Raw genomic sequence first — 23485 nt, forward strand, 5'->3', positions numbered from 1 at the left:
AAATGAGGATTGCAATTAGTTCAAAATTTCTTAGAAATTTACATATCTAAGGGGGAAACAAAAGGCAAAAAGGAGGAATATGGGAAATTATACTCAAATGGCAATACAGTGCATGCAGTATACATACTATGATGGGAAATCATTTCAAATTAATGTCTACTGGTTTGCAAGTGTGTAATATTGGAAAAGAATGTGTGTTTATTTCTTACCCGCCCTTATCCAGGGTGAGTTACACATTAACATACAAAATAAAAGATTTACATTTATCATACAAAACACTTCAAAGACACATTATAACAAATTACATACTTACATATCAAATCAAATTACATACATGTCACATCAATGACGAAAACCCATGCATATATCAAAATATAAAATTCCATAAGGCATAAAATATGCCTCAATAACAGACATCAAATAACCAAATAAAACAAACCAGACCATCGAACACATACATGACCAGCACTAAGCATTCAAGAGTCATCACTCCTTCTCCCTTAGCCAAACTCAGACCCTATATTTCATTTTACAGAACAGATGTCTTTTTTCAGCAGTTTCTTAAAGTTCTGAACATTTTGCTGCTGGAGAATATATCATGGAAGGTTGTTCCACTCCCAGGGGTCAATGCAGTGAAAGACACTGTTTCTGGAAGAGGAAATCCTTAACTCCCGCACAGATGGTACAAACAGATCACAATGTTCAACCGAGTGGAGCAGTCGAGCCGGCTCACGCGGCAAGATACTCTGGACCAGGTGTTTAGGGGCTAACTTCTGTAAGCACATAAAGACATTCCCCAGTAACTTGTACTGGATCTTATCCTTTACTTTCAGTCAATATAACCTTATAAAATATTCTGTTATATGCTCACATCTGTCCAATTTAAACAGAGAGTGCACTACTGAGGGCCTCTTCTATTAAACTGTCAGTGTTCTCCCCAGGGCCTTTCAGCCGGGCGCTCCGCCCAGCTAATTTAGATGAGCGCCCGGCTGTAATCTCGATCGCAATCCTGCTGCTGCTGCTGCCTTCTGCTCAACATTTTTTAAAAAAAACCTTCTCACCGGCTTGGAGATTTACCGGGCTGACTCGGCACAGCCTGAATCGCAGGAGCCTGACTTTTTTTTTTTTTTTTTTAGTTTTTAACGCCAGCAAGCGACTTGAACCCATGCTCCCCGGCGGGGCTCTAACGTGCATGCCGCTTCCCTCCGAAACCGGAAGTCACGTCCCGAGGGGGGAAGAGAAGGGAAGTCGGCATGCACACGCCCCGGAGCATGGGTTCGCTATAGGAGACAGGTCATCTTACAACTTGCTCTTGCTTGCTTCGGGCTTTCCTCGCTGCCGGGTCCTGCCTACTTTCTGTTTCCGTAAAGGCAGGACCCGGCAACGAGGAAGGCCCGAAGCAAGCAAGAGCAGCGAGTTGTAAGCTTCCCTCCGTTGCTGGAAGATAGGTCAGCGATGGAAGGAAGCTTACAACTTGCTTTAGTCCAGCCCTGCACAACATGCGGCCCAAAACGGATGTCACTGCCGATATGGCTCTCACTCCGCTCTCCTTTGAAGATTAGCTCAGGAGGCAAGATTTAGCCCGAGATCAGACGAACATTAAAGGGCATCTGAGCAGATTGAGGAGAACATGTCCTGTTTTTCCATGCCTAAAAATACCACCTTGTCTAATGTAATCTCTGATCAGATTCTTAAGAGTGATGCAACTATGTATGCTGGACAGTCTCCTCCAGTAAACAGAGCTTTAAAGCCTGCAGCCATACAGAACCAGATGGTCAAAGGGCTCCGAAGTGTAGTATTGCCAAGGGATCTGTCTCACAAGTTTCTGCTGCTGGCAGATGTAAACACAGCACAAGAAATAGAGACTTGTGGCATTCTGTGTGGAAAGCTGATGCATAAAGAATTTACTATTACCCATGTAATAGTGCCAAAGCAGTCTGCTGGACCAGACTACAGTACAGTGATATGGGGAATATGGAAGAATTATTCAGTGTTCAAGATCAACATGATCTCCTCACAGAAGAAAGACGGAGAGAAAGAGAGAGGCAGATACTGGAGAGGGGGGGAGAGAAGGGAAGGAGATAGAGATGTCAGACCATGGGGTGGAGTGGCAAGGAAGGAAGGAAGGAAAGGAGAAGAGAGAGATGCCAGAGCATAGGGGAGGGGTGGAGACAAAAAATGGAGAGGGGTTGAAGCTGAAATAAATCATGTACAAAGGAGAGAAAGGGCACAGGATATAGAGTTTACTGAAGAGACATAGAAAGAGGGAAGATACCATATGGAACAGAGAGAGAGAGCAGACACTGGATGGAAAAGGCAGAAAGGGTGGACAGTGGATGCAAGGGGCAGAGATAGGGTGGACAGTAGATGGAAGGGGTAGAGAGAGGGTAGAGGCTGGGTGGAAGGGGCAAAGAGAGAGGACAGATGTTGCCTGGAAGGGAGCGAGGACAAATGCTGAATAGAAAGAAGAGAGTGAAGAGAAGATGACTAAAGCAGAAACGACAAAAGGTAAAAAAAAATATTTTTTTTGCTTTAGGTAGAATCAAGTAGTATTGTAACTGTATTGATTAAAATTTATCAATAGGAAATGGAAATAAGGCAATTTTGGGGGGGACTAAACCCCTTTCCTCAGATCAGGACAGGATACCATAACAGCTGTTTACTGTACTGTCTTGAAGAAAGATTTGGCCTCTGAAAGCTAATTGAAAAATGGATTAGTCCAATAAAATGGTATTTTCATATTTCTCATTATTTGTTTTATTTCTATTTGTTAATTTGTAAAGTGGTGACTTATGTAGAAGTTTTTTTTCAAATTTACATCTACTGTCTTTATATTTTGCACAGTATTAGGGGACATGTGTCACTTTCTGTGGTGTTGCATTGTATGCAGAGTCTGGTTTCTTGGTTCAGTTTAACTTTTGACTACATATTTCTATTTTTAGTTTGTGAATATTCCATATTGGGCGAGGGTGTATCTGTGTTCTGTGTGTATGAAAAGGACATGGCTTTCTGTTAGCATCGACTACAGGATCAATTGACTGTAGGATCTGGTTTGTTTAGTTTTCCAATGCATGTGTTGGTATTCTAGTGCTCACTGCAGTGTTTAAGATGCTGCCTTTTCCTAGATGCACCCTTATTGTGTGACTCATGGATTATTACTAAAAAATATCTTTTTTTATATAGAGGAGGGGGTTGTTAAAAAAATGATTAGCACTGGCTGTCATATATACTAGGTACACCACTGGATTTAATGACCCTATTCTAACTTTACTGTTGACATAGGTGTTGTCCCCCCCAACACACAGACACACACGTTATAAAGAATTAAATTAAAGTTGTATTATCATCAAGCAGCTTTCAAATGACATTATAAGCAAATAAAAATAAAATATTTTTAATACATTGCTAATTATTACCTGCATCTTTACCTATACTGTTTTGCCCTAGCTCTTACTTTGCACTATAGCAAAATAAAAAAGAAGCAGATAAAGATCAATCACACAGGTGCCCTTCAAGGCTCAGTAACACCACTCCATAAATTATGTGGAAGAGGTCTGGAAGTGGGGATAGCATCTATTTTATATCCTCAGTGAGACCTCAGGAAGGAACCTAGTGATCAAAACATTATTAGAGGTGTTGTACAGCCATTTCTTGTATGACTGGATGAGCTATATTTATCTTTTTTTTTAGTTGTTTAAATTCATGCAGAAATAAATGGTTAGATTGAACCTAATGACTTCATTAACGCATTTCCCTTTTTTAAACCTCTATACCAGCGATGGCGAACCTATGGCACGCGTGCCAGCTGTGGCACGCAAAGGCCTTGCAGCTGGCACGCGGGAAGGTCCGCAACAGAGAACTGCACAGGTCGCGGGGATCCCGTGGGGACGCCTCCGAGGGTCGCGGGGTTCCTGCGGGGCTGGATGTACTAAGTTGCGCGGCTTTTCTCCCTACCTGCTCTGCTTGCAGCACAGAGCCGAACGGAAGGCTTCCCGACGTCAGCGCTGACGTCGGGAAGACTTCCGTTCGGCTCTGTGCTGCAGGCAGGGTAGGTAAGGAGGAGTAGCCTCGTGGCTCGAGTGGCTACCAAGGGAGGGGGGCGGTCCGCCCCACCCCGCGTGCAGCACAGCCGGCCAGGTCCCCTTACTTTTGTGGCGCTAACGCGACCGACCGACAACAGCCCTGGTCCGACAAACCTCCCTGCCCTTAACCGCGAATCTAAATTACCTTCTTACAGCAGCTGTAAGAAGGAAATTTAGATTTGCGGTTAAGAGCAGGGAGGTTTGTCAGACCGGGGCTGTTGTCAGTCTGTCGGTCGAGGAAGTGCCACAAAAGTAAGGGGACCTGCCAGCTGTGCTGCACCCGGGGCGGGAGAGAAGGAGGGGGGAGAAGGATGCTGAAAGCACTGGGGAAGATAAAAGGGGTGGAGAAGGACGCTGAAAGGCCATGGGGAAGACGGGGTGGGGGGGAAGGACACTGAAAGCATTTGTGGAAGACAGAAGGGGGAGAAGGATGCTGACAGGACATGGGGAAGACGGGGGGGAAGGACGCTGAAAGCACATGGGGAAGACAAAGGGATGGAGAAGGACGCTGAAAGGACATGGGGAAGACGGGGTGGGGGGAAGGACACTGAAAGCATTTGTGGAAGACAGAAGGGGGAGAAGGACGCTGACAGGACATGGGGAAGACGGGGGGGAGAAGGACGCTGATAGCACATGGAGAAGACAAAGGAGTGGAGAAGGAAGCTGAAAGGACATGAGGAAGATGGGGGGGGTGGAGAAGGACGCTGAAAGGCCATGGGGAAGACGGGGGGGGTGGAGAAGGATGCTGAAAGGCCATGGGGAAGACGGGGGGTGGAGAAGGACGCTGAAAGGCCATGGGGAAGACAGAAGGGGGGAGAAGGACGCTGACAGGACATGGGGAAGATGGGGGGGAGATGGACGCTGAAAGGAAATGGGGAAGAGAGAGTGGGGAGAAGACGCTGGCAGGGAAGAAGACAGAGATGCCAGACTATGGGGGGAGCGGAGGGAAGAAGATGGGTGCCAGACCAATTTGGAAGGGGGGAGAAAGGGAGAGGCACAGTAACAGAGGAAATGGAAGATGCAGAAGGAAGAGAGACAGTGGATGGAAGGAACAGAATGAGAACATGAGGAAAGCAGAAACCAGGCAACAAAGGTAGGAAAAGAATTCTATTTCTTTTTTTCTTTTTTTTTGCTTCAGGATAAAGTAGTATATTAGTTGTGTTGATAAAAATTTATAAACAAAAGAGGCTCTGGTAGAAACCCGTTTACAAAGTGTGTATTCTTCCCAATTAATATTTCCAAATTAATAAAGTCTTTTTGCTTATTTGTAAATGGGTTTCTACCAGAGCCTTTAATTCAGTAGCATAATTAAATGAAATAACTATTTCTGAAGTTTATAGGGACGGGCGGGGACGGAGGGGATTCCTCGCGGGGACGGAGGACATTCCTTGCGGGGACGGGTGGGGACGGAGGGATTCCTCACGGGGACAGGTGGGATTCCTCACGGGGACGGGTGAGACTTTGGCGGGGATGGGTGGGATTTCTCTCCCCGCGCAACTCTCTAGTCCGCAATTAAGATATGCGGCGCGGCGGGAGGCGAGTGTGCCGGTGTCTGCTTTGCAGCTCACCTGGCAACAGGGCCGGACTGGTCATTGGGAGGACCGGGCATTGTCCCGGTGGGCCGCGGCCCATCCTCCTGTGCTGGCTGCAGTCCTGTGAGTGGATGTTTAGCCTGCCTGTCTTCCCCTTAGTATCCTATGAGCCAGGCAGTGTGTGAGGGGGAAGTGGGGGGAGGAAGAGAAGCTTCACACTGAGTCTGTCACAGGAACTCAGTGAGGCTGTAGTGTGACTCCACATGTGACATCTGTAATCAGGAACAGTTCCTAGTGCTCCCATGCTAGAGAGGTGAGGATATGGGGGGATGTTAATGTGTCTAATAATGTGCTCCTCTGTAAAAACCTCTGTATCTTCCTTGGGGGACATGCTAAATTTGAGGAAATAAAAAAAGCTGCTTATGATGATTGCATAGAGAAGTTCAGTAAGCTGAGAGGAGGGCTGGGCTCTCTGTGAACAACCAACACACTAATCCTCTGCGCTGTACCTTATGGAAAACTCAATATAGCAAAAAACAGTAAAGTGTATATGTGGCCCTTCACAGTGCTTTTGTAAACATCATAATAAAATAACAAAAGGCTCCAATAATGAAAAATAAAAGTCCTTTTCCCATACACTCAGGTTGCACAAGTCCGGTTTTCACCCGGACAGTATATTTTTTGACCAAAATGGATGTTTACAATTAGTAAAATTCCCCAATCACATATTTTTTTATGGGGACGGATTTGTATTAGAGAGTTGCGCGGGGACAGAAATCCCACCCGTCCCCACCCGTCCCCGCCAAAATCCCACCCATCCCCACCCGTCCCCGTGAGGAATCCCTCCGTCCCCACCCGTCCCCGTGAGGAATCCCTCCGTCCCCACCCGTCCCCGCGAGGAATCCCCTCCGTCCCCACCCGTCCCCGCGAGGAATCCCCTCCGTCCCCACCCGTCCCCGCGAGGAATCCCCTCCGTCACCATCCTTCCCTATAAACTTCAGAAATAGTTATTTTATTTAATTATGCTACTGAATTAAAGGCTCTGGTAGAGACCCATTTACAAATAAGCAAAGAGACTATTAATTTGGAAATATTAATTGGGAAGAATACATACTTTGTAAATGGGTTTCTACCAGAACCTCTAATGTAAATATAAAATATAAATACTCAGCTGATGAGAACCCACAAACTGTCAGCTGAGGACTTCCTTTGCAGTTGGCCTGGGGTCCCTTTTGCCAAGCTTGGCAGGCAGCAGTAGCGTCCCTGAGTCACAGATGCTGGCACCTCAGTGGCTCATGGATGCTGCCAGCGACTGCTGCGCTTGGTGGAGGGGAGTTCTGACCATCTCTAGAGGAGGTCCTCTGCTGGCGGTGCTTGGGGATCCCCACCAGTCACAGCAAGGGCCAACAAGTACTTCAACACTGTAGAAATAAAACCAGAAATGCATTTCCTTTTCTTTTGAACACAAAACAAAGATATCTGCCATATACATTTCCCAAGGCAGATGACTCTATGCAATGTCACCTCGGTAACAAAATACAAAAATAGACAAATACACCCCCTCCCTTTTTACTAAACCACAATAGTAGGTTTTAGCACAGGGAGTTACGCTGAATGCCTCGCGCTGCTCTCAATGCTCATAGGCTCCCTGCGCTAAAAAACAATATTGCGGTTTAGTAAAAGGGAGCCATAGTGCAAAATATAGACAACAGATATAAATTCTCAAAACAGACACATTTTGATCACTAAATTGAAAATAAAATCATTTTTCCTACCTTTGCTGTTTGGTGATTTCATGAGTCTCTGGTTGCACTTTCTTCTTCTGACTGTGCATCCAATCTTTCTTCCTTTCTTTCAGCCTCCTGTATGTTTCCTCTCCTCCAGACCTCATTCTCTCCCCCAACTTTTTCTTTCTGTCTCCCTGTTCCCCCTTCTTTCTGTCTCTCTGTCTGCCCCCTTTCTTTCTTTCTCCGTGCCCTCCCCCAAAGCCACTCGGTTTGCTGCCACCGCCATCGGGGAATAGTCCCCAAGCCACCGCTGTCCCAAGCTTTCCCTGCAGAAGCGTCGCGCTGACCAGCATTCCGCTCCCTGACGTCAATTCTGACGTAGGAGAGGAAGTTCCGGGCCAACAAGGCATTTCTCCTCATTCCATCCAGCCTGAGCCCCATCTCTCCTTGATCCAGCATTTCCCTTCTGTGTCTGTCAGAATTACCATTCCACCTATTTTCCAGCATCACCCTTCTTTGTGTCCATCTCACCTATATCCCTATCTCACCACTTTTTCAGAATCTTCATTTGTCTCTGTCCTTGTCTTTACCCCATATTCACCATTTGCCCTTTCAATGTCTTTATCTCCCCCCCCCACACACACTTTTTCAGCATTACTTCTATGTCTCTATTTCACCTCCTCTTCATGTCCCCTCTGTATCTCTATCCTTATTCAGAAGGTCCTGCTTACCCTTTCTCTTCTTTGTGTCACTATCTCCATTTTCAGCTTTCCCCCTTTTTCCTTTGTTAATGCACCCTGTAGCCAGAATCTTTCCACCCTCTCTCCACTCCGGCCCAGCCCAGTATGAAATATTTCCTTTTGTTTCTCTGCCCTCTCTCTTCTCCTCCCTCACCCACGAGTCCTGCATCTGGCCCTCTCCCTTCTACCTGCACCTGGCAACACCCCCCTGCTCTCTTAAGCAACTCGTCAGCAGCGGTGATCAAGACAAGCTGCCGACATCGAGGCCTTCCCTCTACGAGTCCCACCTTTGTGGAAAAAGGAAGTTGAAACAAGCGGGACTCGCAGAGGGTAGGCCCCGACGCCAGAAGCTTGTGTCGATCGTTGCTGCTAAGTTGCCGAAGAGAGCCGCAGGTAGAAGGGAGAGGGAGATAGGAAGGCTGTAGAAGCTCCGGAGCATGACACCGAACCCGGCCAGGATGATTTCTTTTTCAGGCTGCTGCTGCCGCTACCATCCCCCACCCGAAATGACAAAAAACAGCCTAATGCCCGCGTCGGGAAATAGCCATGCTGAGCAGTGAGCTCAGCACGTACACAGATGAAAGCCTTGCTTGCTGATTGGTCCGGCGGCACGGTGGGGCGGGGCCGCCGGACCAATCAGCAAGCAAGGCTTTCATCTGTGTACGTGCTGAGCTCACTGCTCAACATGGCTATTTCCCGACGCGACGCCAGACTTGCATCGCCAGAATTTAGGTAGGTTGTTTTCATCCCCGTGGGAGTCCCGTGGGCAAGGGGGCGTCCCCGTGGGAGTCCCGTGGGTCAGGGGGGCATCCCCGTGGGAGTCCCGTGGGCCAGGGGGCGTCCCCGTGGGAGTCCCGTGGGCCAGGGGGGGAACCCGCGGGATCCCCGCGGGACCCGCGGGATCCCCGCGATCCCCGTTCCCGTGCAGACCTCTAATTTGTATACAGCACTTCATTAGATTTTTTTTATTATACAAATTTTATCTTTTTGTAGACTTGAAGTCTTGAACAAAGAAAATGAGTACAGCAAAAACAGATAGTGGAAGACCATTCCAAGAGGCCTGGACAGAGACATATGGAGTGATTGAACGCAGTGGGAAAGCATTGTGTATTATGTGTAATGAAAGTGTTGTGTCTCGCACATCAAGTGTCAAACGTCACTTTGAGACCAACCATAACAGTGTTGCTGAACTTGGTTTAGCTCAAAGAAAAGAGTTCCTTGTAGGAAAATTAAAGAAATATCACTCCCAGTCTCTTAGTTTTAGCAACTATCTTTCAAAAACTAATCATCTTACAGTTGCCAGCTTTCAAATTTCACTGTGCATGGCAAAACATGGTAAGCCCCTCTCTGATGGAGATTTTATCAAAAAGGCAATTTTGGCTGGGAGTAATTCACTCTTCCATGATTTCCAAAACAAGGATAAAATTGTGCAGCGCATCTCCGAGATGCCGCTAAGCAGAAATACTGCAAAAGATAGGGTTCTGCGAATGGCTGCTGATGTTAGTCAACAGCTTACTTGCGACTTACAAAAAGCACCCTTCTACTCCATGTGCTTGGATGAAAGTACAGATATTACTAACCATGCAAGACTAGTGCTCATTTTGCGTTATGCTACTGGTGACATCATGAGAGAAGAGCTGGTAAAACTGCTGTCTTTGCCTGGAAGAACACAAGGGATAGATATCCACAATGCTGTGATGGAGGCTTTTTCATCACTAGACATAAGTCCAGAAAAAGTGGTTTCAGTTACTAGCGATGGAGCACCTAGCATGGTGGGGACAACATCAGGATTCATTCATTTTTTTGCTAAGGAAGCAAAACATCCACTGATTCAATTTCACTGCATAATACATCAAGAGGCTCTCTGCGCCAAAGAAAGCAGCAAAAAACTTGACGATGTCCTCAAAGATGTAACAAAAATGGAGAACTTTTGGGATTTCTGTGCCTGTTTAAAGGCATTTTTGTAATTGATGCCTTGGCCATGACTACCACCAGTGCTGCTTGAACTTCCTCCTCTGCACATCACACAGCTCTATGCAAATCTGAGTCACATGGTGGAGGAATTATGACTCAGACACACCAGCAAATCAGCTCGGTAGTCAGTAAATGCTTCTACAAGTTAAAACTCATTCAATCTCTTACATCACTACTCAACCCTCCCTCTCTAAATATTCTCATCCACTCCCTAATCATTTCCAACATCGATTACCTTAATACCTTCTACCAGGGTATAAAGCAAAAAGAGATACACAGGCTACAAATCTTACAAAATACTGCCGTTAAACTTATCTACCATGCAAAAAAATTTGACCACGTCACTCCGCTTCTACATGATGCCCACTGGCTTCCAATCCCTCACCGCATCACATTCAAAATTCTACTTCTCACCAATAAAATCAAACACCATATTCCTGCCTTTATAGGCAAATATTTAATCCCCTACGCTTCAACCTATACACTAAGCTCAAATTATCAAGATTTTCTCATTGTCTCCTCCATCCGAGAAATCTTCTATGACACCATCAGAAAAACTATTTTCTCAGTCACAGCGCCCTCACTCTGGAACACTCTTACCCTGCAAATAAAACAAGAGTCTTCTCTCCCATTATTCAGGACAAAACTTTTTTATTCAAGGATGCTTACAATACCTAATCCAGGAACCCTTTTCTTTTCCTGGAATAATATTCATTTTCAATTCAAAATGCCTCTTTAGAGATGAATTAACTCCCAATGTTCTATCCATTCCCCTCTCTCCTTTATTTTTTTATTTTTTTATCTCAATGTATTTTTTTACCACCTCCTGTATCTTCCTCCCCTGTCATGTCAGTCTCAAGTAATATAGGAAAGCACAAATAACACAAACAATGCTAAAGGTGTTCAAATAGCTCAAACAGGAATATCCCCACTGAGACGTAACAAAAATATAACATGGAGGGCTATGTACGTCAACGCACACAGTTTAGGAAACAAGATCCTGGAATTGGAAACAGAAATAAGGAATGCCGACCTGGATGTGGTGGCGATATCCGAAACCTGGCTCACAGACTCCCACGGGTGGGACATGGTCATACCGGGTTACAACTTGCTTCGCCGGGACAGAGAGGGTAGGATGGGAGGGGGTGTAGCATTATATACTAAAGATGACATTAAGGTTACGAGAATCTCAGATGTCCAGTATACTGGGGAATCCCTTTGGGTTAATTTGGCCAGAGGGAAGGACAAATGCTTGTATCTTGGCGTAATTTACAGACCCCCAAGACAACAGGATGACCTGGATATGGAAATAATCGAAGATATAGAAAATATCACCTTGCGTGGAGACACATTATTGCTAGGTGACTTCAACATGCCTGATGTGGATTGGGTTACACTTACCTCTGCTTCCGGCAGCAGCAGGAGGCTATTAAACTCTATGAAAGGAGCAAGCCTCAGGCAACTGGTGTTGGAACCGACAAGGGATCAGGCAATACTGGACCTGATACTTACCAATGGAGAAAGTGTCACAGAGGTCTCGGTGGGCGACACATTGGCCTCCAGTGACCACAACATGGTATGGTTTAATATCAGGAAAGGTTTCACTAAATCTACTACACTAACCAAAGTCCTCAAATTCAAGGACACAAATTTCAAAGAAATGGGAGACTTCATTCACCAGGCGCTACAAAGCCAAGAAGAAACCGATAACGTGGAAGACATGTGGTCGACTTTGAAAGCAACCATACAAGAAGCAACAAACCGCTATGTAAAATCAGTAAGTAAACGGCGAAGGAACAATAAGCCACAGTGGTTTACTGCGGAGATCTCAGACCTGATCAAGGGGAAGAAAAAAGCATTCATCTCTTACAAACAATCGGGGAAGCAGGACTCTAGAGCAGACTACCTGGCCAAATCAAAAGCCTTCAAAACAGCAGTCAGGGAGGCTAAATTCCTCATGGAGGAGTCTCTAGCAAAGAACATCCAGAAGGGAGATAAATCCTTCTTCAGGTATATCGGTGATAGAAGAAAAAACTCAGGCGGGATTGTACGTCTTAGGAAACCAGACGGAGACTATGTGGAAAAGGATTCGGAAAAAGCCCAACTATTAAATGAATACTTCTGCTCAGTCTTCACCCGAGAAGCGCCAGGGCTCGGCCCTCAGCTACAGACAAGGGTTGGCTCAGTTGACCCGTTTAGTTACTTTGAGTTTACGCCCAGCAGTGTCTACGGTGAGCTGTCAAAGCTCAAGGTTAACAAAGCAATGGGGCCGGACAACCTGCATCCCAGGGTGCTAAGGGAGCTGAGTGATGTCTTGGCGGAGCCACTGTCTGCGCTCTTCAACCTCTCCCTTAGTACAGGCAGCGTCCCGTTGGACTGGAGGACAGCTAACGTCATTCCACTCCACAAGAAAGGCTCCAAGATGGAGACAGCAAACTACAGACCAGTGAGTCTAACATCGATAGTGAGCAAACTAATGGAAACTCTAATCAAACACCAATTAGATAAGATCCTGGATGAGGAGAATCTACGGGATCCCCGACAACATGGATTTACTAAGGGGAGATCCTGCCAATCCAACCTGATCAGCTTCTTTGACTGGGTGACGGGGAAGCTGGATATTGGGGAGTCCCTGGACATCATGTACCTGGACTTTAGCAAAGCATTCGATAGCGTACCGCACCGCAGGTTACTGAGCAAGATGAGTTCTATAGGATTAGGTGACACATTGACGAAATGGGTTGGGAGCTGGCTTGGAGGTAGGCTCCAAAGGGTAGTGGTGAATGGCACCCCCTCCGAAATGACGGAGGTGATTAGTGGAGTACCACAGGGCTCAGTCTTGGGCCCAATCCTATTCAACATCTTTATAAGAGACTTGGCAGAAGGGCTTCGAGGTAAAATAACATTATTCGCCGATGACGCCAAACTGAGTAATGTAGTGGGCAAATGCACAACAGACGAAGATTCAGTGCCCGACAACATGATGCATGACCTATTCCTACTGGAGCGATGGTCTAGGACATGGCAACTCAACTTCAATGCCAAAAAATGCAAAGTTATGCACCTGGGCAGCCAGAATCCATGCAAGTCTTATACCCTTAATGGCGAGATCCTAGCAAAAACGGTAGCAGAACGAGACTTGGGGGTAATCGTCAGTGAGGACATGAAGTCTGCCAATCAAGTGGAGCAGGCTTCGTCCAAGGCAAGACAAATCATGGGCTGCATACGAAGGGGTTTCGTCAGTCGTAAGGCGGAAGTCATTATGCCATTGTATAGATCCATGGTGAGGCCCCACCTGGAATACTGTGTGCAATTCTGGAGGCCGCATTATCGCAAGGATGTGCTGAGACTGGAGTCGGTGCAAAGAATGGCCACCCGGATTGTCTCGGGACTCAAGGAGCTACCATACGAAAAACGGCTTGACAAATTACAGCTATACTCGCTCGAGGAGCGCAGAGAGAGGGGGGACATGATCGAGACGTTCAAGTATCTTACGGGCCGCATCGAGGCGGAGGAAGATATCTTCTTTTTCAAGGGTCCCACGACAACAAGAGGACATCCGTTGAAAATCAGGGGCGGGAAACTACGAGGTGACACCAGGAAATTCTTTTTCACTGAAAGAGTGGTTGATCGCTGGAATAGTCTTCCACTACAGGTGATTGAGGCCAGCAGCGTGCCTGATTTTAAGGCAAAATGGGATCGGCACATGGGATCTATTCACAGGGCAAAGGTAGGGGAGGGACATTAAGGTGGGCAGACTAGATGGGCCGTGGGCCCTTATCTGCCGTCTATTTCTATGTTTCTATGTTTCTATGTATATGTAACCTCCCCCTTTCACATTTTATTATCATATGGTGGAATTTTTTTAAAACTTTTGCTTTTAAATATTTTTATTGACTGTAAACCGTCTAGACAAATTTTGATGTACGGTATATCTAAGAAATAATAATCTTGGATGTAATACAGAGGAGGCGATTCTTGATCCTGGTAATAGCTGCACAGGATAAGGGGCTGTAACTGAGGGCTAGTGTAAAGGAATATTTATTTATTTAAAACATTTTTATACCATTTACAAAAAAACTAAACTGTCTACTTCAATTAAAACATATATAAAATAAAAACAAACCATATCATAAAATCTACATAATTAAACAATTTCTTCTCTGCAAAGGTCAACTGATAAATCGTAAAAGTACAATAGCAAATATGGTTAAGCAGATTCTTTTCTTCAAATGCCAACTAATATATCACAATAACTTGAGGCCCTGTTTTACTAAGGTGTGCTAACTGATTAGTGCACGCTAATCGGTTAGCGAACCTTAGTAAAACAGGGGGTGAGTTTTTAACTTTTTTTAAATTGAAACTTGTTTTCACACAGTCGCAATTGGCCCACCAGAGCTTTCCACATTTTAACACCAGCAATACAGGAAGTCATCGCTCTAGTATCTGCATAATCTCCCTGTGCTATTGGAAATAATAGCTTTTGATTTTCAGATTGTAAAGATCTATCAGGCTTAAAGGGTGCCACAACTTGTCGAAAGTATCATGGTGTTTTATGGTAAATAGGCTGATGGACTACAGAAACAACTTTATGTTGCACCCGAAATACAACTGTTAACCAATTTAATTGCTTCCTACTAATCCAGCTGCAGCATTTTGTACCAACTGTAACACTCTCCCTCTTGTTTTTGAAACTTCAGAGTAGAGAGCGTTATAATAATCTAACCTAGACAGAACCATCCCCTGCACAATAGTCTGAAAATCAAAAGGCAAAATCAATGATTTCAAGCGATAGAGCATATGAAGTTGGTTAAAACATGCTTTAACAGTCTTAACTATTTGCATCTTCATGGTCAGGCCTGAATCCTAAACAACCCCCAGAACAGTAATTTCTTTCCTCAAAGGTAGTGTCACCCCCAAAATACTTAAAGAATCATGCCACAGCGCTTCCTCACATCTTCTAACAAACATTAACTCTGTTTTCCCCACATTTAAGCATAAACCACACTTTCTCATCCAATGTTCTATCTTTAACATGTAAACATGTAATAGGCTGGGAACTTGTGGAGGGTGGCTAAATAGCTTGCTGGATAGGGCTGCTTACGGAAGGTGAATGGCCTAAGAACCTGAATGACAATAAGGTGAGGAAAGAGGAGAGAGAGAGAGAGAATGAAAGACTGGGTGGAGGCTGCTGATATGCATTTCTGCCAGTGGTGTTCAGGGGTACATTAAAGGCGTTTACTTTGGACAAGAAATAGGAAAACAGCCTTGGTAAATCAGGCCTTAAAGGAAATGGAATAGACCTCGGGAGAGTTTCTTCCCTCTCATTCCCCCACTCCCAGTACTTCTCATTTCAGTGGAAACAATGTTGATGGGAGGAGAGGGGTCAAGAAAGGTCTCAGCCTCTGGCTCCTATGATTTGGAGCTGGCAATCAAATCCAATTTGGCAAAGCCTGAAGGATGGGACAAGAAAAAAGTTGTGTCAAGCACACAGAGTAAGGATAAAACAAGAACCTGAATAAGAGAAAGAAGAACTATTGAACAACTAGACATAAATGGATTTGAAGACTACTTTTTAACTGGAAATTCAGTTGGAACCCATTCTTTTCATTTTTACTCTTAAGTTTTCCAGCTAACTGTGTTGAACAAAATAAGCTCCAGTTAAATATATGCAAAGCTCAAGCTTAATTAGAAATCTATTGGATCACTTACTGCCATATGTTGCCATGACAACTTCGACTGCACAGGCCAACAGAGATGTATGGAAGGCACTATTGTTTAGCAGTTTGCTGGAAAGTACAAAGTGTTGACATTAATTTTCAGTGTAAGTTATCTGTAAAATTCTTTGAAAACCAGACATGTTTCTAAGTGTAAAGCCTTAAGAGTTAAATAAGCTTTGGGAGGTATACAGGAAAAAGATAAGATTGTTTATTCTCATTTCTAGTCTGCCCATCATAACTTTCTAAGCAGTTTACAAATGTATGAAATAAGAGAAAATATCAATTAAAGCAATGATACCTAAAATATATCAGAACTCAGGAATATAAAAACTAACATTTTGACACTAATTAGGAAAATATCAAGAAACAAATACAGTATGGTTACCCATAAGATGCAGGATTTATTTTCAATGGTCATATGACTTGCTCATCAGGTCAGGACAGGATTAGCTGCAGTGCATGATTCTTGCTTTTTTTTTTTTTTTTTTTTTTTTATTTCAGCCTCAATCCCGATACCATCAAACTAGTTAGAGTTCTTCTTTCACAGCCCCTGCCTCCATGGACAAATCACATCCACCTCCAAACCTGCTTTCTCCAATGATTTTTACGTTTCCTAAGGAGACTCCATAAGAGTTTGCAGCCTGAATGTTTAACAATTTTTCATCCAAGTATGAGGTGACTAAAAGAGATATGTGCTCTTTACTTTAGATACTTTTTTTTTTAATGTCATTTGTAAGATAGTGATGCCCTAACAGAGTTATTAAGACACTGATATAACTATAGATTTGGGGAATTCTATTTTCAATTTGGGTTAATACACTTACCATTCACAAAATACACATTCATTTAATGACTTCATAAAACATACCTAAAATTATGAACAGACAGCCGTTTTTCTTCCTAAAATATACAAGAACATAACAAAATATTGTAAATGAATTCTAATTCCTCGCAAAAGCAAATGTTGTCAAAATGTAATAAATTATTTATAACCTACCGACTTTAACATAGACTCCATGACTCTGTAGTACAACCGTACTCCAAGTTTATATCTCTATAAAAATTAAAAACAAGAAAACCATTACAATATTTGAAGGTATGAATAAACATGTGGATAAAGGTGAGCTGGTTAATGTAGTGTAGATTTTCAGAAAGATTCCTCATGAGAGGCTCCTGAGAAAATTAAGGGCGTTTTTAGAACACGCACTGGATTAGTGTGCGCTACCCAAAAAATTACCGCCTGATCAAGAGGAGGCAGTAGCAGCTAGCATGTGCGGCATTTTAGTGCGCACTAAGCGTGTGCTAAAACCGCCAGCTCCTTTGTAAAAGGAGCCCTAAGAGTCATGGGATAGGTGACAAAGTTCAGTTGTAGATTAGGAATTGGTTATCGGATTGAAAACAAAGGGTAGGGTTAAATGGTCATTTTTCTCAATGGAGGAGAGTAAACAGTGGAATGCCACAGGGATCTGTACTGGGACCGGTGCTATTTAACCTATTTATAAATGATCTGGAAATTGGAACGATGAGTGAGATAAGTAAATTTTCAGATGACACTAAACTGTTCAAAGTTGTTAAAACGCATGTAGATTGTGAAAAATTACAGGTAGATCTTAGGAAATTGGAAGACTGGGCGTCCAAGTGGCAGATGAAATTTAATGTGGACAAATGCAAAGTGATGTACATTGGGAAGAATAACCCAAATCACAGTTACCGGATGCTAGGGTCCACCTTGGGGGTTAGCGCCCAAGAAAATGATCTGAGTGTCATTGTAGACAATACGATGAAACCTTCTGCCCAATGTGCGGTGGCAGCCAATGAAGCAAACAAGATGCTAGAAATTATTAAAGGAATGGTTAGCAAGACTAAGAATGTTATAATGCCTCTGTATCACTCCATGGTGCAACCTCATCTGTAGTATTACATTCAATTCTGGTCTCCTTATCTCAAGAAAGATATAGCAGCATTAGAAAAGGTTCAAAGAAGAGCAACCAAGATGATAAAGAGGATGGAACTCCTCTCATATGAGGAAAGACTAAAACGGTTAGGGCTCTTCAGCTTAGAAAAGAAATGGTTGAGGGGAGATATGATTGAAGTCTACAAAATCCTGAGTGGAGTAGAATGGGTATAAGTGGATAGATTTTTCTCTCCATCAAAAATTACAAAGACTAGGAGGACACTCGAAGTTACAGTGAAATACTTTAAAAATCAATAGGAGGAAATATTTTTTCACTCAGAGAATAGTTAAGCTCTGGAATGCATTGCCAGAGGTTGCGGTAAGAGCGGATAATATAGATGGTTTTAAGAAGGGTTTGGAGAATAGTCTTTTATTGAGAAAGACATGGGGGAAGCCACTGCTTACCCTGGATCGGTAGCATGGAATGTTGCTACTCTTTGGATTTTGGCCAGGTACTAGTGACCTAGATTGGCCACCATGAGAATGGGCTGCTGGGCTTGATGAACCTTTGGTCTGACCCAGTAAGGCTGTTCTTATGTTCTTCTCCCCTTCCATCTCTTTTCTTCCGTAAGTAAAGATATCCTGCTAGGCTTAAACGAGTAGGTTTCTAACACCAAGCCCTTGTGTTAGCAGGACTCACAACAAAGCACAGTTATTCATATTGCCATGAGGGTGGCCATGAATTATAAATTCTCACATCAAGCAAGGGGTCAAAGCTGTTGGGATTTAGATTTTCTTTCCTTTCCAAACTCAAATTACAATTCAGATAGTGGTTAGGTCCCTGTGCCAATCATAAGTTGATGACAATGGCACCAGAAAGTGATGAGAGAGAAATGGAATTTAAAGCTTGGCATCCCTGTTCTCAACCTACTGCTCTAACCACTAAACCATACTTTACATAAGAATTGCCATACTGGGACAGATAAAATGTCCATCAAGCCCAGTATCCTGTTTCCAACAGTGGCCAGCCCAGGTCCCAAGAACCTAAATAGATCTTAAGTAGTAAAACAGATTTTATGCTGCTTATCCTAGGCATAAGCAGTGGATTTTCCCAAGCCATCTCAATAATAGCCTATGGACTTCTCTTTAAGGTAATTATCGAAGCCTTTTTTTTAAACCCTAAGCTGATTTCACCACATTCTCTAGCAACAGATTTCAGAGTTTAATTACACATATGAAGAAATATTTTCTCCGGTTTGTTTTAAATCTACTACTTAGTAGCTTCATTGCATGCCCCCTAGTACTAGTACTTTTGGAAAGAGTGAACAAGTGTTTCACATCTACCCTTTCTACTCCACTCAGTATATTATAGACTTCTATCATATCACCCTTCAGCCGTCTCTTCTCCAAGCTGAAGAGCCCTAGCCGCTTTACGCTTTCCTCATAGGGAAATTATCTCAAACCTTTTATCATTTTTGTCATCCTTCTCTGTACCTTTTCTAATTCAGCTATATATTTTTTCTTGAGATACGGTATTCAAGTTGCAGCCATACTATAGAATGATACAAGGGCATTATAACATTTTCAACTTTGTTTTCCATTCCTTTCCTGATAATTCCTAACATTCTATTTGCTTTCTTAGCTGTCGCTGAGTGTTTCAACATATTCTCAACAATGACACCTAGATCCTTTTCCTGGGCAGTGCTCTCTAACACAGAACCCAGCATCATGTAGCTATAGTTCAGGTTCCTCTTTCCCACATGTATCACTTTGCACTTGCTCACATTAAACTTCATCTGCCATTTTGATGCCCAGTCTTCCAGTCTCGCAAGGTCCTCTTGCCATTTTTCACAATCCCCTTGCGATTTTAACAATTTTGAACAACTTTGTGTCATCAGCAAATTTAATTAAACTCACTAGTTATTCCCATCTCTAGATCATTGATAAATATGTTAAAAAGCAGCGATCACAGCACAGACCCCTGGGTATATTGACCATTTAAACCAGGGATCTCAAAGTCCCTCCTTGAGGGCCGCAATCCAGTCAGGCTTTCAGGATTTCCCCAATGAATATGCATTGAAAGCAGTGCATGCACATAGATCTCATGCATATTCATTGGGGAAATCCTGAAAACCCGACTGGATTGCGGCCCTCAAGGAGGGACTTTGAGACCCCTGATTTAAACCAACTCTCTGTTTCTGTCTTTCAACCAGTTCTTAATCTATAATAGGACCTTATCTCCTAGCCCAGGACTTTCTAATTTCTTCAGATGTCTTTCATGAGGTACTTTGTCAAATGTCTTTTTTGAAAATCCAAACACACAATATCAACCGGCTCACCTTTATCCACATTTTCATTCATCCCTTCAAAGAAATGCAGTAGATTAGTGAGGCAAGATTTTCCTTGACTAAATGTATGTTGGCTTTCTCTCATTAATCCATGTTTATATATATGTTCTGTCATTTTGTTCTTTATAATTGTCTCTACCATTTTGCTTGGCACAGATGTAAGACTCACTGGTCTATAATTTCCCGGATCATCTCTAGAACCCTTTTCAAAAATCGGTGTCACATTGGCCACCCTCCAGTCTTCCAGTACTATGCTGAATTGTAAAGAAAATTGATAGACCCAACACAGCCATGCTTCAGAACTACAGTATGCCTGCATTAGGAGTCTTCAGGTATGCAAAATCTCCAGATTAAAGCACACAGCAGAACTACTAAAGACCCACAGATGGTCTCTACTGCTAAATATATACAATATGATCCAATTTAAAATGTATAATATAAGTCGCCAAGTTCTCTCATTCATCTATGCAGTGCAGAATGGCATAAAAACAAAGAGAATTTATGACAACGGAAAGGCTGAAAGAACATAGGGGTGGGTTTTTTTAAAATCTGTGTTTATTGGCAGAACTTTGGAATAAACAGCCATATGAAATTAGGGACATCAAATTGTTTTAGGAAAGCTTTTAAATGTATAACTATTTCAGAAATATTTATGAAACATAATCTGAACTGGATTTTTATATTAAGGGCACCAGGGTTTTGTTTTGTGATATGCTATAAATTGTACTTTTTTTGTTGTTATTGTGTATGTGAACATACTTTATGCTTGCTGCATTCTGCTTTGAGCTTAGCAGTTAAGATATAAATATCGATATTAAATTAAAAGAAAAATCAGATGCCCTAATTATAACCTGCAAGGAACTGCCCACAATGGAATTTAATTTTAAAAACTATTTGTGCATGTCAGACAGTATTTTATGTGCAGCAATAGCCTTATAATGTTACAAAGTATATAAAAACAGAAAAACATGATGGGAGATAAAGACCAAATGGCCCATCTGCAATAACCATTATCTCTTCCTCTCTCTAAGAGATCCCACATCTTCTTGAATTCAGACACAGTCTCCATCTCCACCACTTATTCCAGGAGACTGTTCCATTCATCTACCACCCTTTCTGTAAAAATGTATTTCCTTAGATTACTCCTGAGCCTATCACCTCTTAACTTCATCCTATGCCCTCTTATTCCAGAGCTTCCTTTCAAATGAGACTCGACTCATGTGCATTTACACCAGATATGATAGAGACTAAACTAAACTAAAACTTAGTTTTATAGACCGAGTCATCAACCAAGAGGAGCTTGTCTCGGTTAACAATAATGTAAAACATAATACATAAATTTGACAAGGAAGAGTAGACTGAAATAGTTAATTTCCAAAATGTTTAGCAAACAAAAAAGTTTTCAGAACTTTCTGGAATAAAGCAAAAGAACCTAAGCTTCTTAATGTAAGCTGTAAAGCATTCCAGAATTCAGTTAATTTAAAAGCAAAAGAATAACTACATCTCTTAAAGGTTCTGTTTTTACCACTGAGAGAGGGAAACGTAAGTTTTAATTTTTAAGAACTTCTGGCAAGATGAGATCTATGAACATTTGCCGTCCTTGTCCAATCCATCATCTTCTCCAAACTAGACTACTGCAATGCCATCTATTTAAGCCTATCAAAAAAAAGTCTTCAAAGTCTCCAGCTAATCCAGAATATTTTTTTTTATTTATTTTATTTATTCAGTTTTTCTATACCGTTCTCCCAGGGGAGTTCAGAACGGTTTTACATGAATTTATTCAGGTACTCAAGCATTTTTCCCTGTCTGTCCCGGCGGGCTCACAATCTACCTATGAGGCAATGGGGAGATTAAGTGACTTGCCCAGGGTCACAAGGAGCAGCGTGGGTTTGAACCCACAACCCCAGGGTGCTGAGGCTGTAGCTTTAACCACTGCGCCACACACTCCCCTCGAATACTGCAGCCAAGTTGATCTTTGGAAAACGCAAGTCTGACCATGTCTCCCCACTCCTAGCCAAACTTCACTGGCTCCCAGTGATTTCCAGAATCCATTTCAAATGCTCCTGCCTGGCTTTTAAAATCATTCACGGCATCCTTCCTCCCTTAATCCCACTATCTTATAACTCCTCGAGTCCTGACTCTACCAGACCTGCCCAAAGGTATAAACTATCCTTCCCTTCTCTACACGGTATTCGCTATGCAGGCAAACTGGGAAAATCCCTTCTCTTCAGAATCACAGGTCTTTGGAACGACCTTACTACCCCGCTGCGGAACCTGGGCTCCCTGCAAGCAACTGAAAACCTGGCTTTTCACTAAAATGTAATTCTATCCCCCCTTACTCTTCTCTTCTATATATAAGTTCATGTAAAACTTTTTTTTTCCTTTTCTTCCTATATTTTAAGTTCTTGTAAACCGTGCCAAGCTCCACATCCGTGGAGATGATGTGGTATATAAACTTAAGGTTTAGTTTAGTGTAAAGGAATCAAAGTGGCAAAAATGCCAAATAGAATCTTAAATGCAATACAAATGCACTTAAATTGAATTCTGAGATACAATGGAAGCCAATGTAATTCCTTGAGCAGAGGGGTTACATAATCAAATTTACTCTTACCGAAAATAAGTTTAGCTGCAGTGTTCTGTATTAATTGAAGTCTCTGCAGACTGACCTTTGAAAGACCCAAATACACTGAATTGCAGTAATCCAGCCTTGACAAAATAATTGATTGAACCAATACAGAGAAGTGTTGTTGGTGAAAAAGTGCTCTCACTCTTCTCAGAGCACCGAGGCTGAACATAAGAAATGCCTTCACCGGATCAGACCGTGGTCCATCTTGTCCGGCGATCCGCGCACGCGGTGGCCCATTTAGGTACTCCTTTTTTGGAGACCTGGATTTCCCGTATCCCTCAATATGATTTGCAAGAAGGTGTGCATCCAACTTGCGCTTGAAACTCGGAACAGTAGTCTCCGCCACAACCTCCTCCGGGAGAGCACTTTTTAATAAGCGAGTTTAGTTGGTCCTTAAATGTAAGTGAAGAATCGATATTACCTATCTCCCTTCTCCCACCTTTCCTCTAAAGCAAGGCTGCCCAAGTCCGGTCCTCGAGATCTACTGGCAGGCCAGGTTTTTAGGATATCCACAATGAATATGCACGAGAGAGATTTGGCTGCACTGCCTTCTTGGTATGCAAATTTCTCTTTCATGCATATTCATTGTGGATATCCTGAAAACCTGGTCTGTCAGTAGATCTCGAGGACCGGACTTGGGCAGCCCTGCTCTAAAGTATACATATGAGTTCGTCCCCATATACTTTATGACGAAGACCACGCACCATTTTAGTAACCTTCCTCTGGACTAACTCCATCCTTTTTATATCTTTTTGAAGGTGTGGTCTCCAGAATTGTACACAACATTCTAAATGAGTCTTATACAGGGGCATCAATATAGTATTTCCTTTTTCCTACTTGCC

At 43.0% G+C, this 23485-nt stretch overlaps 1 protein-coding gene across 2 annotated transcripts in view; it reads right to left on the reverse strand.

The window, feature by feature from the left end:
* The window catches only part of RB1 (RB transcriptional corepressor 1), a 382409-nt gene that overhangs the window by 230731 nt on the left and 128193 nt on the right, over positions 1–23485 (reverse strand). Inside the window, exons 14-16 of one of the 2 annotated variants that reach the window (XM_033948117.1) lie at positions 16773–16829; positions 16644–16675; positions 15768–15844 (exon numbers count right to left, since the gene is read on the reverse strand). In XM_033948117.1, the coding sequence (XP_033804008.1) occupies positions 15768–15844; positions 16644–16675; positions 16773–16829 (166 nt within the window). The remainder of the gene's footprint in view (positions 1–15767; positions 15845–16643; positions 16676–16772; positions 16830–23485) is intronic. The other variant, XM_033948118.1, reaches the window with a different exon arrangement.

This window comes from Geotrypetes seraphini, chromosome 6, assembly GCF_902459505.1.
Source record: "Geotrypetes seraphini chromosome 6, aGeoSer1.1, whole genome shotgun sequence".
NCBI classification, from domain to species: Eukaryota; Metazoa; Chordata; class Amphibia; order Gymnophiona; family Dermophiidae; genus Geotrypetes; species Geotrypetes seraphini.